Source organism: Aythya fuligula, chromosome 2 (assembly GCF_009819795.1).
Source record: "Aythya fuligula isolate bAytFul2 chromosome 2, bAytFul2.pri, whole genome shotgun sequence".
In the NCBI taxonomy this organism is placed as follows: Eukaryota; Metazoa; Chordata; class Aves; order Anseriformes; family Anatidae; genus Aythya; species Aythya fuligula.
In genome coordinates, this window is record NC_045560.1 from 108,944,885 (window position 1) to 108,965,653 (window position 20,769).

The 20,769-nt window shown below is 43.1% G+C and overlaps 1 protein-coding gene across 1 annotated transcript in view; it reads right to left on the bottom strand.

Moving 5' to 3' along the window:
- Window positions 1–11,155, bottom strand: part of SMCHD1 (structural maintenance of chromosomes flexible hinge domain containing 1) — an 80,451-nt gene extending 69,296 nt beyond the window's left edge. The window contains exons 1-2 of the mRNA XM_032181121.1: window positions 11,044–11,155; window positions 9,753–9,880 (exon numbers count right to left, since the gene is read on the bottom strand). Of these exons, the coding sequence (XP_032037012.1) occupies window positions 9,753–9,880; window positions 11,044–11,155 (240 nt within the window). The remainder of the gene's footprint in view (window positions 1–9,752; window positions 9,881–11,043) is intronic.
- Between the last annotated feature and the right edge of the window lie 9,614 nt (window positions 11,156–20,769).

The following is a 20,769-nucleotide window of genomic DNA, read 5'->3' on the forward strand; positions in this document are numbered from 1 at the left end:
GTGCCCTCACAGCTAAGGTAGCTAACAGTGCCCTGGGCTGCATCAGGCAGAGCACTGCCAACAGGCTGAGTGAGGTGATCCTTCCCCTCTGCTATCTGCTGGTGAGGCCACACGTGGAGTGCTGGGTCCATTTCTGGGCTGCCCAGTACAGAAGAGACATGGACACACTGGAGAGAGACCAGTGAAGGACTGTGACAATGATGAAGGGGCTGGAGCATTCCTCCTGTGGGTAGAGGCTGAGAGAGCTGAGACTGGAAAAGAGGAGGCCTGGGGGGTTCTTATCAACATCTATAAATACCCGGAGGGAGTGAGACAGGGAACAAGATAAAGGATGTTGATTCTGTAGGTCTTAGCTAGCACATTGTACATTAACGACCCCAAAGACAAGGGAGTAAAGGAGTATATGAATAATGGAACCAGGAAGAACTGGCTTGACTGCTGAAGTCTGTCAAAGAAAGGAAATATCAGAAGCTTAGCAGCGAGGAAGACTTCTGGCCTTCATCAAAAGACCACCAGAGTATGTCCAATGACCACCCAAGGACTCCAGTATGCATGCGAATAGGGAAGGGAACCTATGTTAATGAGTCTTTGGAGACTTGATGAATATGCAAGAGATGGAAATGAAATGAATACGTATTTATCCCGCTAATGTAAGCGCACTGCCTGTCATCCTTGGTGTGTGTGTTAGGCAGAGCTATCCCACACACACCCAGCACCATAATAAATAAGAGCTGCTTACTAACTTTGGTTACTGAGTTTTCACTGGGTCAGGAGGGAGCGAAGAGGACAGAGCCTGGCTATTTTCAGTGGTGCACAGCATCAGTACAAGAGGCAATGGGCACAAACTGAAGCACTTTAGGTTTCTTCTGAACATCAGGCAACACATTTCCCACTGCGAGGGTGCCTAAGCACTGGTGCAGTTTGCCCAGGTGTGGTTCACATTTCCCTCCTTGGAGATATCTAAACACCACCTGGACGCATCCCACACAACCCGCTTTGGGTGGCCCTGCTTGAGCAGAGGCTGGACCGGGTGACCTCCAGAGGTCCCAGCCAACCTCAACTATTCTGTGATTCCATCAACAACATCTTGAAGAGTACAACACCATTACTACACTCAGAGGTGTCCCTGTGCATTCACAGCAAAAATGTGCTTGGATGCTATGTGAAAAGAGGTATGGAAAATGTTGTGTTTTTTTTTTTTGATACAAAGAAAAAATAAATAATTTGGGAAAGACCAAGACAAACTGCAAATTAACAATCTAAGAGAAAAAAAATGAATGTATGTTCTCTATGAAAACGGATGCATTGTGAAAAGACAAGGGCTCCTACATGATTGGTTACGTAGGATCACTACATGCAAATGTAAAAATGGCAGTGTTACAGAGATGCACAGCCACATCCATAAAAAAGAGACAGAAGAAAAATAAAAAGCACAGAAGATGGCAATGAACCAGACTCTGAATAGGCTAGGAAAACAACTACAGCTTGTTTTCTTTGTACTCTTAAGAGCCATTTACATTGTTAGCTGAGTCACAGACAATAATTACACTTAGAGGAGCACGGCCTGTGTTTTGCAGGGTTTTGTTCCCAGAGGGCCATGGGGAGTGACCAGTGAGGGAGAAGGCCATGAACTGCCCTGAGTGACTGCCAGATGAAACCAATGAGGACAACCCACCGCACACCAAAATTTCAACCACTTGGAGGAGTAGATGATGCTTCTGCTCAAACTTAATGGGGAAGACATGGAGAAGACACATGAGAAGCAACAGAGGAGACATAGAGCAGGAGACATCACCAGTGGGTGCTACAGACAATGTTGAAAGGAGGTGCACCAAGCCAGAGCAGCAATAACCTGAAAAGTGCAGTGGCCTGTGGAGGAGCTATGTCAGAGCAGGGAGTTTCCTGTCTACCCTCCCGCCCCCACAGGTCTGTGGCTTGTGCCAGAGCAGAAGAAAACCAGTAAGGAGCTCGGAGGAGTGGCACAGAGAAACCCTTAAGCACAAGGCTCTATCTCATGCCTCACGAAAGGAGCTGACAAGCAAAGTTTATGCTGGGAATCAGGGAACGGAAATATAGGGCAGAAAGTGAGCTTGGCGAAGGGGGAGGAAAGGTGTTTCCCTACATGTTTGTTTGATCGCCCTTCAGCAAAGTACAATCAAAGGTTTCTGTTAATTGGAAATAAGTTAAACTAAGAAAAATTTCCTGCGCTGAGCCTGTTTTGCCTAGCTCAAGAAGCCAGGTACTGCACCTATGAAATGGTACATAAGCAAAAAAGCTGTCTTTACTCTAACAAAAGAAACATATTCTTTATAAACTGAAGGCTCAGCCTGAAGCGCTGCCTGTGTTTCATGGTAAATAGAGTTAATGGCTCTCAGTTTGTTGGTGGACGTGTACGACATGAGATGAATATCAGGCTAGAAGGTAAGAGTTTGAAACAGCCAGATGAAGAATGCCAGACATCCGAGAAGCTTTCAGCAGAGCAGTTTATAGCTAAGATGAGTATATGTATGCGTGTGTGTATATATCTCAAGTGTCAATGAACTGTGATCTTCCTAACTCTTAAATCTCAATCAAGAATCAAGGTTCAATTTAACCTGTGATTGATGACTTTCTTTATATACTAAAAACACACTCAAAAAAAAACCTCAGAAGCTAACAAAAAACAGAAGCTCACAGATTGCAGACACCTTATCAGCAGCTAAAACTCCTTTAATCAGGTTTCACTTTCATTTTTATTCCCTTGTATATAATCACACAGGCACCCAAAGCAAATTTTCCTGTTTGATCTGAACATGCACTGTGAGTCTTACTTGGCTGCTAAGCCAACGGCAACACTTAACATGAAGTCAACAGATTTTGCCTCTAGATTTACCATTTGCTTTGGAAAAGATGTTCAACAACCAAATGTCCAACTTTGTGTGCATATCACCATGGCTTGGAACAACACGGATGGACTTAAGTGTTAAATGAAGAAGAAATAACACACTGTAGGTTAAGAATCACCGGTCTGCTTCTAGTGGTCCTCTGGTATTTTACCTAACACTGCAAAGTATAAAATAATCATTGACGGGGTCAACTTTGCAAACTGAAGGAAGGGAACATTCTCACTGACTCACTAGAGAGCAGCTCTGCAAAAAGGGGCCTGGGGGTGCTGGTGGCAGCAGCTCAGCATGAGCCAGCAGCGTGCCCTGGCAGCCCAGAGAGCAAAGTGCATTTTGGGGAGCATTAAACACAGCATGGCCCCGTGGCTCTCTGCAACTTCCTGGGGAACGATGGCCTCGCAGCTTAGCGATGTAGCCAGAGATAACACAGACTTACCAGCCATGCAGTCATCTTCCATAAAACGGCAACTAGCCCAGAAATAATTTTCTGGCTACCAGGATCAGACTGGAGGTGCAAACCTCTTAATGGGAACCTGAACTGCTTCAGTTAATTGCACCAAAACTCAGCATGGGCATTTTCAGTGCTGTCCTTTATAGCTACTAATTTTCTCAGAATATACCTACATATCTCAGCTACATAATATAAGTAAACACGGCTTTACTTTGAGTATTTCACATTGATGCAGGAGTTTTTTTGCTGCAACTTGTTCAGGAATTTTTAAAATAAAACAAAAGCCTAAACGCCACATCCAAGCTCTGTGAGCTTGTAATTGCATGCAAAGTTGCAGGTTGGCTGAATTGGCTGAATGTTCGGTGCTACCTGCCAACTTATCACCTGAAAGACGGACACTTAGCAGTCAGCTATCCTGCTTTATGCACCATTAAGAAGACTTATCAGTCCAAATGGAAAGAAATCTGTTAGATCAGCAAAGGAAAGAAACTACAAAACACATTTAAGGGAAAAAATGTATTCTAAAATCACAGATTTTCAAACCAAGAACTGTTTTTCAGTTGCGCTTACTGGATCTTTATATCACATCTCTCCATTATTCATATAACTGAATAATATTAAGGTCATTCATACAAGATAGCAAATAAATAAGATTAAACATATTGAATGGAGACTAATGTCTTGCTGGAAGTAACTGAGAACAACTGCATACAACAGCTACTAAGTGCATTAATCAGATAAACTTTTCCAGTCTGCTGTTGGGTCATCCAGTCGGTCTCTAAAGATGATGATGAACTGCTGAGGATCTGGTAGCAAGGACCTAATACCAAGCAGTCATGGTAGCAGAGCAAATGAGCAGAGCAAGCTCATTTGGATGTAATTAATGTTATCACAGAAACATAAAACATCTTTGTATATCAACAGAAAAAGGTTCCAAAGGTCTCTAGAAAAGGACTTGCATTCAAAACAGAAGTTATCTGTAAGCATTTCTCAGAGCTCAGAGTTGTACATGACAGAAATACAGGATTACTCAGTAGCCCCTGGGCAGATGGTCACTACAGACAGCCTACTTACAAAACAGAGCACTGAGCATTAGCGTTCTGAAACATTCTTTATTGACAAACACTTCAGCCTAAAGAGCAAATTGCACAAGATAAAAGAGCAGAACATGAAGTGCCTTGCCCTCTCTGTAGTGCTTGTGGGTTTCTCTACTTTCAGAGGCTACTGATGTAGGTATTTACAAAAAGATACTTCAACAGAAACATTAAGAACATCACTACGTAGAACAAAAATCAGTAATAAAAGATGCTTTACTTGAAGATACCACATGAAAACAGTATCACAACTATAGCAGAAAAAGACAAAAAAACAAAACAAAAACAAAACAAAACAAAAAAAAAAACAAACAAACAAACAGAAGGTAGCTGCATGACAGAAGCTCTCTAAAGAAGCTACATATGGAGATCTAAGAAATCTTTTCCAGAACAGCGAGTTAACCTACACAGTCTTGCAAGGCTTACGCTGAAAGATGAGGACCCTATAACTTATACAAGAAACATGCTGCCATTAGCAGACTTGTTCAAAGCCTGCGCATTTATAGTAACTCTCACCAAAAATTCACAAGCACAAATAACAAAGTTATCTGCCAAAGTTAACATCAACTCCATGCAGCTTCCACCATGAAACTGTATTGTATGGCATCACTTGATAAAAGTAACAAGGATTCAGAAGCCACTCTTCAGAAGCAAAATACTTTGTGACATCCAGGAAGTTGCCCCTGGATAGCTCATGCTCAAGGAATGCAGACACCATGCATCTGAGTATCACCACTGTTCAAATTTGAGCGTGAACTTAAAAACCATGTAGCCTTACAAATACATGTAATAATTGGTATTACATTATTAAATAGCACTGCAAGCGCACAGAGGTATGCAAACTGTATCCTCTTCCTTCTGAAATGTCAGTAACAAAAGCAAAGGTGCTACACACAAGCATTTCAGTGAAGCCTGAAAAACAGTATGGCAGGTTTGGGAAAAAAAATCTCAATATTGTTGGATCTTACATGTGCCCTACATTTTGTGTATGTATGGCATGTTTTAACATTATCTATTTTAGTTCCTGATCATGTAATCTTGAAAAGTGAGTGACCGAATATAGGTTTTCTAATACAAAAATATAATCATTGCAAGATGGATTGATTTCATTATTCAGAATGGAAGTACTTGCATTGAGTTCTTAAAAGGATTTAAGAGTTACCCTCTGGTGATAAACAGCTTAAGGTGCTAATACTTGTTCATTGATCACAAGTAATGTCATTAAACGTTACTTATTAGGCATTGGCAAGCAAATACAAAAAAAAAATATTACACTTATTTCTTGAGTTCCTACCACAGCTGTGTTTTTCTCTCATTACTCCCTTTCAATGAACACCTTTTTTTGCCTCAGCATAGCGATGCACTGGAATTTATTATGGAGGACTGGAAAAAGAATCTTTTTAAGCAGTTGGTAGAATGAAAGGACTCAATGGGAAAGATACAACGGAAAGCTCAACAAAACATTTAAAGTAAAATATTTTTGGCTTATAAGTATGTTTGAAATTTCAAGCATATACTTAAATTACAAATCTTTACTCTCTGTACACACATACTTTTCTTCAAACCATGTGGCCACAATGATGACAAGTGTCAAAATTAAATGAGTCCATTTTATAATTATGTAGTAACACTGAATTCAGTATCAAAGGCACCCTTCAGACTCATTTCAAATACCCCTTTACGTGTTACAACACTTCTCTGCAGTTTTCAACACAGGGATCTTTCTGCTTAAAAAGCAGCGTGCCCTCTACAAGCACCTGGAAGGATTCCTACTAGTTCAGCATCAAACTGAGGTGTTCCAACTTCACTGCGTACTTGGCAACTTAAGCCACGGATGGAATTTGGGATTAGCTGCTTATCTCCATTCCCCTCACTGCAAGCAATCACCTTCCAATTAAACTCTAAACATCAGAGCAAACAGTGCCATAGACCTGATAAAAGATTGAAAGGTGTGCAAGCAATTTCACTCCCACAAAGAGATAAAAATCCCTATTTATTTCACTTATTCATCTCAAAACTTCATGGTTCTGGGGACTGAAGTTACATGAATGCTCCACCTATGCTCTACAGTGCATAAATGGAAGAATCAAACTAACAGATCATTTTCAGTTAAGAGGATACTGCTTTAGGATCACTGCAAGCAAGAATAATGAAGACTAGATACACTCCAACCTCTTTTATATATAGTTTTATGATCTCCCTCCTCTCCTCCCCAGAAAGGAAAGGCTAATTTATAACCATATAATGCCACATCTAACCACGCTGTCACCCATGCTGTTAGGGGACAGTTTCAAAAGTCCTTAGGTGACAAGTATCTACTTCAAAACCAAAACAAACAGAAGTTTCAAAACAGAAATACAAACATCTTAATAATAATAATAAAAAAAGAGAACAGAGGAAATGAATCAGCTCCTAAACCCAAGTCTCACTTGCTGAACCACCTGTCTCAACTCTCTCAATTTTTTACACCAACAGGAATGCACTTACCTTATGTCAGCATAAGAAATCATAGAACCATTTTGGTTGGAAAAGTCCTCTAACATCATCTGGTCCAACCTTGAACCTAGCACCACCAAGCCCCCCATTAAACCACGACACTAAGCTCCACATCTACACGTTTTCTGAAGACCTTTCAGGGATGGTGACTCACCCACTTCTCTTGGTAGCCTGTTCCAATACTCTGCAACCTTTTCAGTGAAGAAACCCCTCCTAATACCCAACCTAAACCTGCCCTTGTGCAACTTAAGGCCATTTCCTTATCTTATCACTTGGTGCTTGGGAGAAGAGCCCAATCCTCACCTCCCTATACCCTCCTTTGAAGTAATTGTTGAGGAGGATATTGTTACCCCTGAGCCTCTCTTCCTCCAGGCTAAGCAGCCCCAGCTCCCTCTGCCACTCCTTCTAAGACTTATTCTCTAGACCCCTCACCAACTTCATTGGCAGTCTTTGGACACACTCCAGCACCTCATAGTGAGGGGCCCAAAACTGAACACAGTACTCGAGGTGCGGCCTCACCAGAGCTCAGTACAGAGGGACAGTCACTTCCCTAGCTCTGCTGTAAAAAGATTAAAGTATAAGTCTCAAGAAGCAGCAGCTTGAGACCATGCCTTCAAGTACTCAGATATTCTCAGCTTGCAATCAGCTTTAAACATTATTTTCCAAGATACACATCCTCCTTTAACTCTTATGTGTTCAGGAATATCTGAAGTAACTCTCCTGCCATAAGATGATGCTCAGAGCAAAAACAGTTCCAACAGCTGAACACATACCCAGCACCTTTGCCAGACACTGCCATCCTTACAGCCAGCTGGCATACAGAAAAATGCATGCCCACCCCAGCTGTGACAGCAGAATAATTCAGTCGTGTGACAAACTGCCAATGAAAGTAGATCTAAAGCCAAGCATGTACTGAGGCTGAGCCACCAGACAGGATAACTGTGGAAATAAACGCTGTTAGATACACTGTGTTTGCCTCATCTTTCACTGAGATGGTCTCTAATAGCTTTAATTGGAGAAAAGTGAAGATGACATTCCGCTTCATCTTATCTAAACAATTCAAAGCTTGCTTATCAAAAAGATTATTTTTTTTTTCCCCCTGAACTTTCATCACTTCCCTGAAAGGTTTTCAGCACTATAAAGCGGGGAAAGTCTGTCTCGATCCCGTGAATCCATTCATCATCTTTCTCCTGAAAGTAGTTAGTTCCAACTTTTGGGATGCCAGGAATTCTGCCTTTTGCAGGATGATGCTTGGTGAACTGCAGTGTGCAAAACTGCCAGAGGCAAAAACTGAGATGCCAGAACACTCTTCCAAAAGCCCAACAAGAAAACGTCTACACTGTCAGCGTGCCACACACCAGACGCCAAACTTCCCAAACCCACCAAGCCCGACAGTTTTTGCTGTACCAGTATTTACTGGACATGTCAAACAATCTACCTTGAGAAACTGACATGCATTCAGAATCAGACGTTCCACAAGATAATGAAAGCTCTGAGCTGTAAAGTGTGACCTCGCTGAAATGAGCTGTGATGGAGGCATCTCTGGCTGAATTCGCAGACAACACATTATTACAGATGCCCTTTCCCTGAGGGAATGATCATTCAAGGTTCTTGCTGCACAGGTTTTTAACAGCATGGACTCTATTATCCTAAAGACTTCACACCTCAAAACAAGACTTAACACCTCAAAACAAGACTTAACACCTCAAAACACGACTTAACTCTACCAGGAGTGGTGAGAATGTTTTGGGTGTTGACATGCTAAGAACTTCTACTTGAAAATTCCACTTTAAGTGCCACCAAATCCAAAAACATCAAATTCTGCTTTGCAGAGCCGAACTTCTCAAGTGCTGTGTTCGAGTGGTCTGCCTTGTGGCAGGAAAGCCCTGATATCAACATGGTTTTGAGATCAGAAAACCCAGGATGGCACATGTTGATGGTTTATTGCTAAATAAACCTTTAAATAGGCCCAAACCTGTGAACCACCAGACACGGAAGAGGCATGGAAACAGAAGTTGCTGGAGCACGCTGCAGAGATGAGAAGCAGCAAAGCAAGGCAGCTCGGTAATGTGCCATCCTGAACACTGACAGGAGAGAGCTGTGCAAGGGAGAGGCAGGCGTGTGTGAGAGGCACTCCTGCCCACCCTGGTAACTCAAAACACCCATCCCAGAACGAAAGTATCACCGTGAACACTGTCCAGACGGAGGGCAAAGCAAGCAACGCTCTGCAAAAACACACAGCCTGGAGAACGGCGTGGAAATTCAACTGGGCAAAGGAACCAAAAGCGAATGTTTGGTGAGAGTGAATTCGTGCAAAGCTTACGATGCGCACCACGAGTTAAAGGATATAAGATAAAGAGATAAAGGCGGTTGATGAGTTCGTGCTCTCCACAAGCGAGCAGACAGCAAGTGACAGAAAAGAAGGGGTCGCTGTTTTGAAGTAGCAAACTAAGCGGCACGAAACTTCCACCTGAGAGCGCCCGGAAGCCTCGGCGGGCCGCCACCGAAAGCGAGAGGCGCCGAGGGGGCAGAGCAGGGCTCCGGAGGCCCGGCTCCACCTCCCGGCAAACACCTTGGACAGCACAGGGCCGGCCGCTCCCTCCCCACACGGGGGAGCTGCGGGGCCGCCGCCGCCGCCGCCCTCCCTCAGCGCCCCGCCAGGGGGCCCGTGAGGGGAGGGGGGGGGGGAGGGGGGAGCTGCACCCGACGCCCCTCATCTCCCCTCAGCCCGCGAGGCGCGACCGTTGGCGACCGTTAGGGGCCGTTGGCGGCCGTTAGGGCTCCCCCACCACACACACATCCCCCCCACCCCCTTGCCCGTGCCCGCACCTGGCAGACGGCGGCGCGGAAGGCGCGGTAGCTGTCCCTGCCGCAGCTCAGCACCTTCTCCTCCGGGTCCGCCTGCTCCCGCCGCCGGTCGAAGAGGAAGACGCTGCGCTCCCCGCCGCCTCCTCCTCCTCCTCCTCCTCCTCCTCCGCTATGGCTGCTGCTGTTGCTGCCGCTGCGGGACGGAGCCGGCTTGCGGGAGCCGCGGCCGCCCCCCGCCGCCGCTGCCATGTTGGGAAGGCCGAGAGGCGGAAAGCGGCCCGCGACGATGGCGGCGGCAGCTGCAGCAGCGCCGCCCGGAGGGGAGTGTGGGGGGTGTGTGGGGTGTGTGTGGGGGGGGTGCTGGCCCGCGAGCTCCCCCGCCTGGCGCCGCGCTGCCGCCGGGAAGCGAAAGCGCCCCGCGGCCTCGCAGCGAGCCCGGCTTCCGGCACGGCGGCAGCGGGGCGGGGGCAGAGCCGAGGCTTCCGCCGCCCGCCCGCCCGCCCGCCCGGCCGTGTGCGCAGGCGCGGTGGGCGCCGCCGCCGCGTGCTGGCCGCGCGCGCAGAGGGCGTTGAGGCACAGCTGGAGCGGCTGCGCACGTCGAGCGGCGTGTTGGTGGTGTTGTTGTTGTCGTTTCAGAGTGTCCGTGCTTGTCATTGTTGCACACAATCTGAATCGTTAAAATTGGAAGAGACCTCCAAGATACCTACTCCAACCACCCCCCTACCACCAACGTCACCCACCAAACCATGTCCCCAAGCACCACGCCCAACCTCTCCTTGAACACCCCCAGAGACAGGGACTCCACCACATCCCTGGGAAACCCGTCCCAGTGCCTGACTGCTCTTTCTGAGGAGAAATGTTGCTTCATTTCCAACCTGAACCTCCCCTGGCACAACTTGAGGCCATTCCCTCTAGCCCTACCACCAGTTATCTGTGAGAAGAGACCAAGCCCCGGCTCCCCACACCTTCCTTCCATGTAGTTGCAGAGAGCAGTGAGATCTCCCCTGAGCCTACTCTTACCCAGACCAAACACCCCCAGCTCTCTCAGCTGCTCCTCACAGGACGTGTTCTCCAGGCCCTCACCAGCTCCGTATCCCTTCTCTCACAAGTTCCAACACCTCCATGTCCTTCTTGCAGTGAGGGGCCCAAAGCTGAACACAGCACTTGAGTCACGGCCTCACCAGAGCTGAGTACAGGGGGACGATCACCTCCCTGCTCCTGCTGGCTGCACTACTCCTGATAGAAGCCAGGGTGCTGTTGGCCTTCTTGGCCACCTGGGCACACTGCTGGCTCATGTTCAGGCGAGCATCACCCAATAACCCTAAATCCTTTCCCTCTGCACAACTTTCCATCCACTCTGCCCCACACCTGTAGCACTGCACGGGGTTGTTGTGACCCACGTGCAGGACCCGGCATTTGGCCATGTTGAACCTCATCCTACTGCCCTCTGCCCATCGACCCATCCTGTCCAGCTCCCTCTGCCCAGTCTTCCTACCTTCTGGCAGATCAACACTTTCCCTCAGCTTGGTGTCGCCTGCAAACTCACTGAGGGTGCACTCAATTCCTTCATCCAAATCATCGATAAAGATATTAAAGATATCAATAAAGAAAATAAAGATATTAAAATCATCCCCAGCACTGACCTCTGGGGAACACCATGGGTGACCGGTCACCAGCTGCCAACTGGTGACCAACTGCCAACTGCAATCCCAACCAACTCCCCCCTCTTGGTTCTCTGCGCTTCGTTAGTAGGTATCAGGGCTATTCTGCAATACCCAGAGAATCCCTTTTGCAAACAGTCTTCCTGATGATGATTTCCTCTTGGCAAGCAACTCTTCAGACTTACTTTAAATAAGAAAATTCAGAAAATAATAGTATTTTTCCAAGGGAGAAGAGTAATTTTCTATATGTATATATATATTTTTTTTTGGTTATAAGTTCCTACTGAATGGCTTACACAGAAGGATTGATATAAATGAAAGAGAAGTGGTGGTGAAATCCTTAATTAAGATCCATAAACTGGTTATAAATCTTTTTAATGGTTAATGCTATGGACTTGTAACACCTCCATTTTCTGAAGGAAAGTGTTGGTGTATTCCCTTCAGTCTTAGAATCAAATTTCAAGTAAAATTTAATTTAGGTGAAATTTAAAGTTAATAATGTTCTCATATATGCAAAACTAATGATTTTGCATGTGTGCCATTTTTGAAGAGTGGTAGGACGGTAGTAAGTGCAAAACAGCAGTTGAGGTACAACAGTTAAAGAAAGAAATAAAGTCCTTGTGGTCTTTAAGGAACCAGAGAAACATGCTTGCGAAGAAAATCACAATGTTTAGATATGTGATTCATTCTAGGTTAGGTTAATAGCTTTTCCTCCCATCAGTAACAATAGGGACATTGTTGGGACACACTTGATAAGCTGGCTTAGAGAAAGAAATTCAGTAATCACAGTGTTGGCATCCGAATTTCCAGAAGGTGCAGCTTCTGCTTCTGATGTGGTTAACCCAGACAAACTGAATGTCTTCTGAGCTTTGTGTGTTCATGCCATACATACAGTTTGTTCTTTCATGCTGGATGTTGTTCATGTATTTTGGCTTTATGCGTAGCCTTTCAGTACTGTCAGTTGAGTATAACATTTTAAAGAGTTTCCTCATTTGCTGACATTTCTGAGAGAAATCTGGTCAAGGAATATATATATATATATAAAAACCATATTTATGCGTAGTTGCTCTTTAATTTGAGGGTGACATTTTCATTGTCTGGGTCAACTGCCTGTACTGATTCAGAAACTGGAAGACATATGTGGCTGGACACTTTGATCTATGACCTAAGGTCACAGGTATTGTGACCATTTTTTTAAAAATGTACAATAGGTATACATGGCGTATTGGCATAGCTACTTCAGGTCCTCTAAAGAGTGTTTATTTTCCCTTTCCCTAATTATAAATAAATTACTTTCAGACTTTCTTGGTACAAAAGCGTATGTTCACTAGTAGTGAAGGGAGTACGTAGGGCGTGTATTGTTCTTGGGGTTGGAATAAGAAATGAAAGAGAAAACAGTCTAAAGGAACGCAAACCTTCTCCGGGCTTTGCCTCTGCTTGTCTAGAAAAGGTACAAAGAGCAATGCTCAGCCCAGTGCATCTGCTAAGTAAATTATGGCACTCAGCTTGAAAAGGAAATGTTTGTGAAGGAATATGGGGAGGACCTATAAGGCTGTGAAATTTAATAACAAGTAAAAGAAAACATGTCATGCCAGGATTGAGGTTCATGCAGTTACACCATGAGGAAGAAGATTTAAAATAAAGATTTTTTTTTTCCATGCGTGATTGCATAGCAGAACTTGGCACTGCAGAGTTCTGTGAGATAAAAAGAGCATGCCTACCACCCAGTTAAGGGGAAAAGGGTCTCTACAGGTGCTTTTTTGTTTGTTTTTGTTTTGTTTTGTTTGTTTTAAAGTAGAAGTATAACCTGTGACTCAGAGCCCATCTAAATCATGGCTTGATGAAATTTGGAAGAATGTATCAAACCTTATTACTTTTCAAGTTCCTCAAAAAAAATTTTGTTTTTCAAAAGATTTGTAGAGTATTTCCAGACTTAAAGACAGCGCTTCCATTTCAGAATGTTAATTACTTTGGGCAGAGAGGAAAAAAAACAGCAATCAAACTGGTGAACTCTTTCATCTAGCTTCAAAATAAGTATGCCAAAGGGGAAGAATGGTTCTACCTGAAGTGCAAGCACTTCACTTGCATAAAAACAAGGTCCTTGTTATTTAGCCTATTTGCAAACTGGATTAAGAAGTACCCACAGTTACAAGTCTTTTAGTTTTGCAATGTGAAGTATTTTTATTTTTTTTTTAAACTGTTAACTAATCATGTTCAGTTCTCATGGAAAACAACTTTCTCTGCTCGAAAAAGGGTTATTGCTTACAGTGATTGATCTACTGGATTATAAAGTGAGATGTTAATTTTCAGAATTAATAGTATCACTGGAGTAACCAATTATTCTTCATGTTGCTCTTCGATACTTCATGTGATGTCCAAGAATGCTTTTTTTGTGTGTGCGTGTGAGAGTTTATCATTGTGTCTTGCCTGTACCCAGAATCTACATTTTTCATTCAAGGAATAAATTAAGTAGTTGTTGATTTCTTTGTATTAAGGGAGAACATTAACTAAGTTCTAGCACTACATATTTTTAGATAATGTATTTTGTAAATGTAATGGGAATTGCTTGGTCTTGTCTAGAATAAAGTGCATGGCTCCTCCAGCAGTCCATTGCTGTGCACTGTGTATTGAGTGATATTGGATGTTACCGCCTATGTATGCTTTATGAGCACAAAACTGCAAATTCCAAATTATCTAACAAACCAAAGGCTTTGTTAAGGTAACAAGATTTTATATTTAACAGGAGGAACCTGGCATCTTGCATTTAGAACTCCATTGACCTTTTTACAAGGTCCACTGCAGAAAGTACCTTAGGGAGAATCCCTGAGGTGTTGAAAAGGCAACAGTGTCATTAAAGAGAAAACAGTCTGAGAGACAGGAATCAAAGAACAGAAATAAACAGTGAGTTGTCATCATAGCACGTGAGTGAAAGTGAATGTGGAGAAGTGGATTATGAAGTGTGCTAGCTGGTATTTTTTATTTACTTCTGAGTAACCTGAAAAAGAGAGGTGAGCAACTGAAGTGTCAAAATTTGTGAAATACAATCCGTTTGTTGGCCAAGAAGACTGTAAAGGCAGCCCATGCCTCTTTACAGATCTGACCAATGTGGTTACAGATGAAATTATATGTTAAAAAACTGGATACAACACAGGGGGAGATGGTGGAGAATGACAGTGAACCGTTTGTTCACCCTTTTGTGATCCAGAATAACTCTACCATCTGGGCTTTATGCAACATGCTCATTTAAAAATCCAACAGAGTGTCTTTGGTGACTACAGATAAGGTATAATTAGTTGTGGAAATTGTGTCTGATAAGACTGGGATTGTTCATTTCATAACCAAGAAATAATTGGAAGTATAAAAATAGAAAAGATAACCAGGGACTTCCAGTTGCTCATATAAAGCAAGAAAAAGGGACATGGAGTTGCATGGAAAAACATGTGGAACTGATACAAGGATATACTTTTCACATTTAATTAACTGTGGAACATGTCGTCACAGAATTAGAATCAATAACTTGGTGAGATTCTTTTTTTTTTTTATATATATGCATACAAAAGGAAATCAAGAGCTAGAAAAAAAATTAAAAGTGAAATGATCATTGGGAGACAAAAAAAAAAAAGATCTCCTTTGGTCTTAGAGCAGAAGACCCAAATATTCCTGAGTAGTAGTTTAGGTTGGAAGACTTAAGATCCCATATGTGAGCATTGCAAGTTTTTTCATCATTTCCTGAAGCCAAAATTTGAAGGACAGCAAACTAGATGAATACTTGAAGGCTCAGATGCTGGGACTGTTGCAGAACTTTGTGGAAGACGTGGCAATACCGGGAAACCTCTGTGTAAAGTGAACTGCAGTAACCTCTTGCCATTCACCCACCAGAGACAGATCACTACAGTCAGAAATGCAGTGGTCATGAAATAGGTTTGACAGCAATCCATTGCATCCTGTGAGTACCAAAGTCACCTCTCACATGGGAAATGATTGCATGGACCAAACCTTAAAAACTTGCTTGCTCTATGAGGCAAAGAAATACAAATGACTCTTGAAAAAGTCTGAGAAAATGTGACCTACTCACTGGGAGAAAACAGTTTAATTTGTGGAAAGACTTGGAGTGTGAGACAAATTATCACTGAGCATTAACATTTTAAGAATTTCTAAAAAATGCTGTTGTGGTTAGGTTAGCAAAGATTTTTTTCTAGACCATATTTGAAGAAGTCCTTCCAGCCAAACCCTTATAGGTCATAAAGACTGGGATCGAGTCCATCATACTCTCTGAGATGTGTAACAAATAGGAAAACTTCATACATACATTGTCACATACATGGTGCTTTTCATTTCAAGATGATACGGCTGCTACATGGGGTGGTGACACAGGAACCATTGCCCCTCCTTTGTTGCTTCGGACATCTTTCACCATGCAGAGATCCTGGAAGCATGTATGACATGGACAAGCTGAGAAGTGGGGCCACGTGAACCTCAGGAGGTTCAACAAGTGCAAGGTGCTGCACCTGGGTTGTGGCAATCCCAGACATGAGCACAGACTGGGAGAAGGACTCACTGAGAGCAGCCCTGCAGAGAAGGACTTGGGGGCTCTGGTAGATGAAAGGCTCAACAAGAGCCAGCAGTGCGTGCTTGCAGCCCCAAAGGCCAACTGCATCCTGGGCTGCATCACCAGAGGGGTGGCCAGCAGGGGAGGGAGGTGATTGTGCCCCTCTGCTCTGCCCTTGTGAGGCCCCACCTGGAGTGCTGTGTCCAGGTCTGGGGCCCCCAGCACAAGAGGGATGTGGGGCTGTTAGAGCAGGTCCAGAGGAGGGCCACAAGGATGGTCAGAGGGCTGGAGTACCTCTCTTATGAAGAAGGGCTGGGGGTGTTCAGCATGCAGAAGAGAAAGCTCTGGGAAGATGACATTACAGTCTTTCAGTCCTTAAGGGGGCTTGCAAAAAAGATGGAGAGCAACTTTTTACTTGAGCAGATAACGATAGGACAAAGGGGAATGGTTTAAAACTTAAGAGGGGAGATTTAGATTAGATGTTAGGAGGGAATTCTTCACTCAGAAGGTTGGTGAGGCACTGGCACAGGCTGCCCAGAGAAGCTGTGGCTGCCCCATCCCTGGAGGTGTTCAAGGCCAGGCTGGATGGAGCTTTGGGCAACCTGGTCTGGTGGGAGGTGTCCCTGCCTATGGCACAGGGGCTGGAACTGGGTGATGTTTGAGGTCCTTTCCAACCCAAGCCACTCTGTGATTCTATGACAGTTTTTGCTGTAGCCCACACAGAAGATAACCCAGCATTTAAAGAGCTTCTAGGAAGAGCACTTGCATGTTCCCCAAAGAACAGATGCTCTTGAAGGACCCTTCCAACCCAAGCCATTCTATGATGTTCAGCACCCGCAATAAAACACTGAAGAAAGGTCTTCTGAGTAGTCAGCCAGATACTGAAGGTTGATCTCTGCTGATTGCTGGAATGGATCCTCAGTGTTGCTGAATTACCATTCTCTGACTCCTTGTTTATTCCTTTACCATTTTCTGTCTTCTGAGTTGGTGTTTTTCTTCCTCAAAACCTACACTTGTCTGAAACAGTACAACATCTGTGTGTAGTTTTCTCTTTCTTATCTTGTATGGCTTTCTTTGTGATTTTCTTATAGCTGATGGCCAAACCCTTAGAAGCGGGAGAGGACAGTAAATTGCTGTACACCATTAGTAAAACAGAGATCTTTACCTTGGTGAACTCTCTGCGCTTCAGATGTAATGTAGAGCTGCTCACTAGTTAAGATGCGCTGGATAATTAGAAATGGTAACTCTGGGTGCTGTTTTCTAGGCAGCATAGACACAAGTGAGAGCCTTTCCTTTCAGCTGGGTGCACCAGTAGTTGTGTGTGGCTCTCCTGGTGTCCAGTGTTCTCACAAGGGCTGTGCAAATCCTACTGATGCAAAGGCACTTGCTACTGTGAATCCTGGTATGAAAAGTGAAACAAAATTCAGTACATCATCTTGGTTATTTCAAAATATTCATACATCTCCCTTCTGCTTTGGAGTCTTATCACAAAGATGTTGCTGAGAACTTGTAGAGTGGAGGGACAAACAGGAGCAAGCATCCTGCAGGCAGACACGCAGTCCTGTCTCCTGCTTTAGGCAAACACCTGGACAGATAGGCCCTTGCTAATGGTTTGAGATTGCCAAAGGGCTGGGTCTTCAAAGGGGAGCAGAGCACAACAGCCCTGGCTTCTGCTGGATTTTATGTAGTGCCCAAAGGCCAGTACCTTGGATGGGCTGAAGCCTGTCCCTTTTGGTGGAGAAGTGGTGCTACTGTTTTTAAGTCATCTTGTTGCGTTTGCTGGCAGGCGCTGAACTTTTCCAAGGGTCAAAAATGTAAGATAACCATCGCACACAAAGATTAACTTTTTCCATCTGCAACAAAGCAACCTCTGCAAATCCCCCAGTGAAGCAATAAACAACTTACTCCAGAGATGAGTTTTTGAACTGGCACAAAATACTGGACAGAAACAGATTTTCAGTGTCACAGATTATGCAAAATAATACTGTTTAGGGTGAGAGAAGATGATTAGTCTACAAATTCCAATAAATTTGCCAAAGAACAGCGTCGATGATGAGATCGTCCTTTCTTTTCCTAAGCCGATTTAAGAATCTCTTGCAGCAGAATTTTATGGAGATGGTTTCCATGTAGGTGACACAGGGTTTATCGTTCTTTTGTGCCAGCATACGAAGCTCTTAAAATAGGAAATGTTAACAAAACATCCAACCAGCAGGTTAGTCAGATTTTCTCAGACATCAGATGCCAGCAGTAACTGCATTGTCCTGACATTACCACGGAATATCAAGCCATAACCTCGTGCTTTTTCTCTAACTGCAGTTGTTGCCAGTGCCTGGCCAGTGATGGATAACAAATGCCTTTTATTCCTTTAGCACATTTGTAATGTGCAAAGCTGAAAAACAGAGTGCAGAGTGGCAGAGGCATACTCTTCCGCCAGATCCTATTGTTGTACTGGTGCAAACTGACATCTACCAGGAACATGGAAAGAAACAACATAAAATATCAGAGCAAGTTGTACAGAAGAAGCCTGCAAAATTATTTAGGTTTTCCTCAGAGTGACTGAACAGTCTCTACTAGTCTCCTCATACAGTACTGAAGATATAGGTGCACTCTTCTCAGGCGTGACATTGTCTTGGGCATCACTGGCATGCGAGGATGCTGAGGACTGCATGAGTCTTCTGCACTGCTGTTGCTTAAAAAGGAAAGAATGCTATGAAAAACTTTCAAGAAGCACATAAAATGTAAAGCTCTGATAAAGATGTAATAGTTGTATGCGCTGGAGACCTTTCTATGAAAAAACCTCTCAACAGTGTATTTCTTCATAATGAAGCCACCCTTCCACAGCCAAAAATCTGGAGTAAGTACTGAGAGAAGAGGTTGATTCTCTGTTCCATACCATTGTCAAACGAGCAAGGAGTGACTCAGAAGGAGACACTGAGGTTTCCACTATTATAACAAAAGAGTGTGCCCCAGAGCAGGGTAAAAAGCTACTAAATTCTACGAAGTTTAGTCTGAGTCCTTTGTAGTGCTCAAAATATTTACGTATGAAACAATCTGGAGTAAACAGAAGTAGTCAGTACCCTTGTTACTGTTGTCCACAGAAATCTCTATTCCTCTGCATAGTTACTTGACATGGACTCTGATTTTTTTTTGTTTTACAACACCACTGCAGGGAATTTATCTTGTTCTCAAAGGAATGCTTTCAGCTTTGGCCTTTCCTGCTCTTATCAGAAATAGAAAAAAATATATATTTAACATTTAAATTCTATTGCACAAAGTGGAGCTGGGATGAGAATTCCCATTAAAGACTGAAATACACAGAATATTACAATTATTAGGGATCTAACACAGACAAATATATTATCCAGCTTTGCATGGACAGCGCGCTGCACCTAAGAAGGACCTGAGAAGTCTCATACATACAAGCCAAACAAATAGAGCAATTATTTTTTTTTATTTTAAGAATAAAAAATAAGAAAAGCACATACAATGCACTCAAAAAGCATTTCAAGCAACCACCCTGTCCTTGACAGTGATGTATCTTGATGACAAACTTGTAAAAATAGCACAGCTCAGGGAAGAAAGCAAAGCTATACACAAAGCTCTACCACATTTCTACAGTATCTATTTTTTAATTTTTCAATATCTATGTTAAAAAAAAAACACACACACAAAAAGTGGTCATGTAAGGGAAATAGTCCTTTAATGCTTGAGGTACCAAAAGGCTGGATGGGAAGACCAACACCAGAGGGATTCCTAGGTTCATAAATTGTCAAAGTAACTTCTGTTTTTTTTTTTTTTCACGTTTTTAAATTGCCTGTTTTTAAAAGGTTAAAACAAACTAGTTTGTATTCCTTTGCTTATGCAATTTATACGAAACTTCTTCATTGTCCTTGTCATGTTTCTATCCCTCCAGCAAGAATTCATCCTTCAAAGAAACATGTTTAAGAAATTTTATTGAGTTTGAAATTGTATAAACTTAAGGCATATTAAGTATCTTTTGTACAGCTTACATTATCAGTGAGGGAACTGTACCCATACAAAAGCCAAAAAAACCCCAAACTATTGATACTATTACAATATGCAGGTGCCAGTGGTACACTTTAAGACTTCAAATTCTGGTTTAAAAAACAAACTCAAGAGCAGTAATTATGTCCTAGTGTCTGTTGCATAAATCTGAAAGCCACATCCCAGAATATAAATTAAAAAATAACTGAATAACTGACCTAAAATATCCCACAGGGGCCTTATGTTCAAGAAACATTGAAGAGTTCCCTGCATTTTAAAGTGTGAAGACATATGAGACTAACATTGGTTGATGCCTACTATATTGTATCATGACACAAAAATCACCATAGTATTTTACAGAACCTAGGTCAAACCCTGAGCTAATTCTAAAGTCAATTCTGTTTGACATACAGACCAACAATACAGCCCAATAATGAAAACATGTTGCCAACACTACCTGTGTGGACTTCTTTACTTGGACTAATCTAACTTCAGAATATTAGCTTTGCAAGCACACGAAGAAAGGTCATTCTGACCTTGATTCCTTAACCCTTACCATTGGGTTACAAATTGGCCTTCAAAATTACATTTATTCAGTCAGCTGACTACTCCCTGTGGCAAAGAGGCTGCAGATACTAAGAAACAGGAACAATCAGTTACAGAAGCAGAGAAAAATCAGGAAGCCAGGAAAGAGTGCAATCCGTAAAGAAACACATTTTAAAGGAACATGATTGTTCTGTATTTCTAACAGTTTTGCTTAATTAGGAGAATATTGTTTAGATAAATATATTATAAAGGTCACAGAAACAAGCTTCTAAAAAGA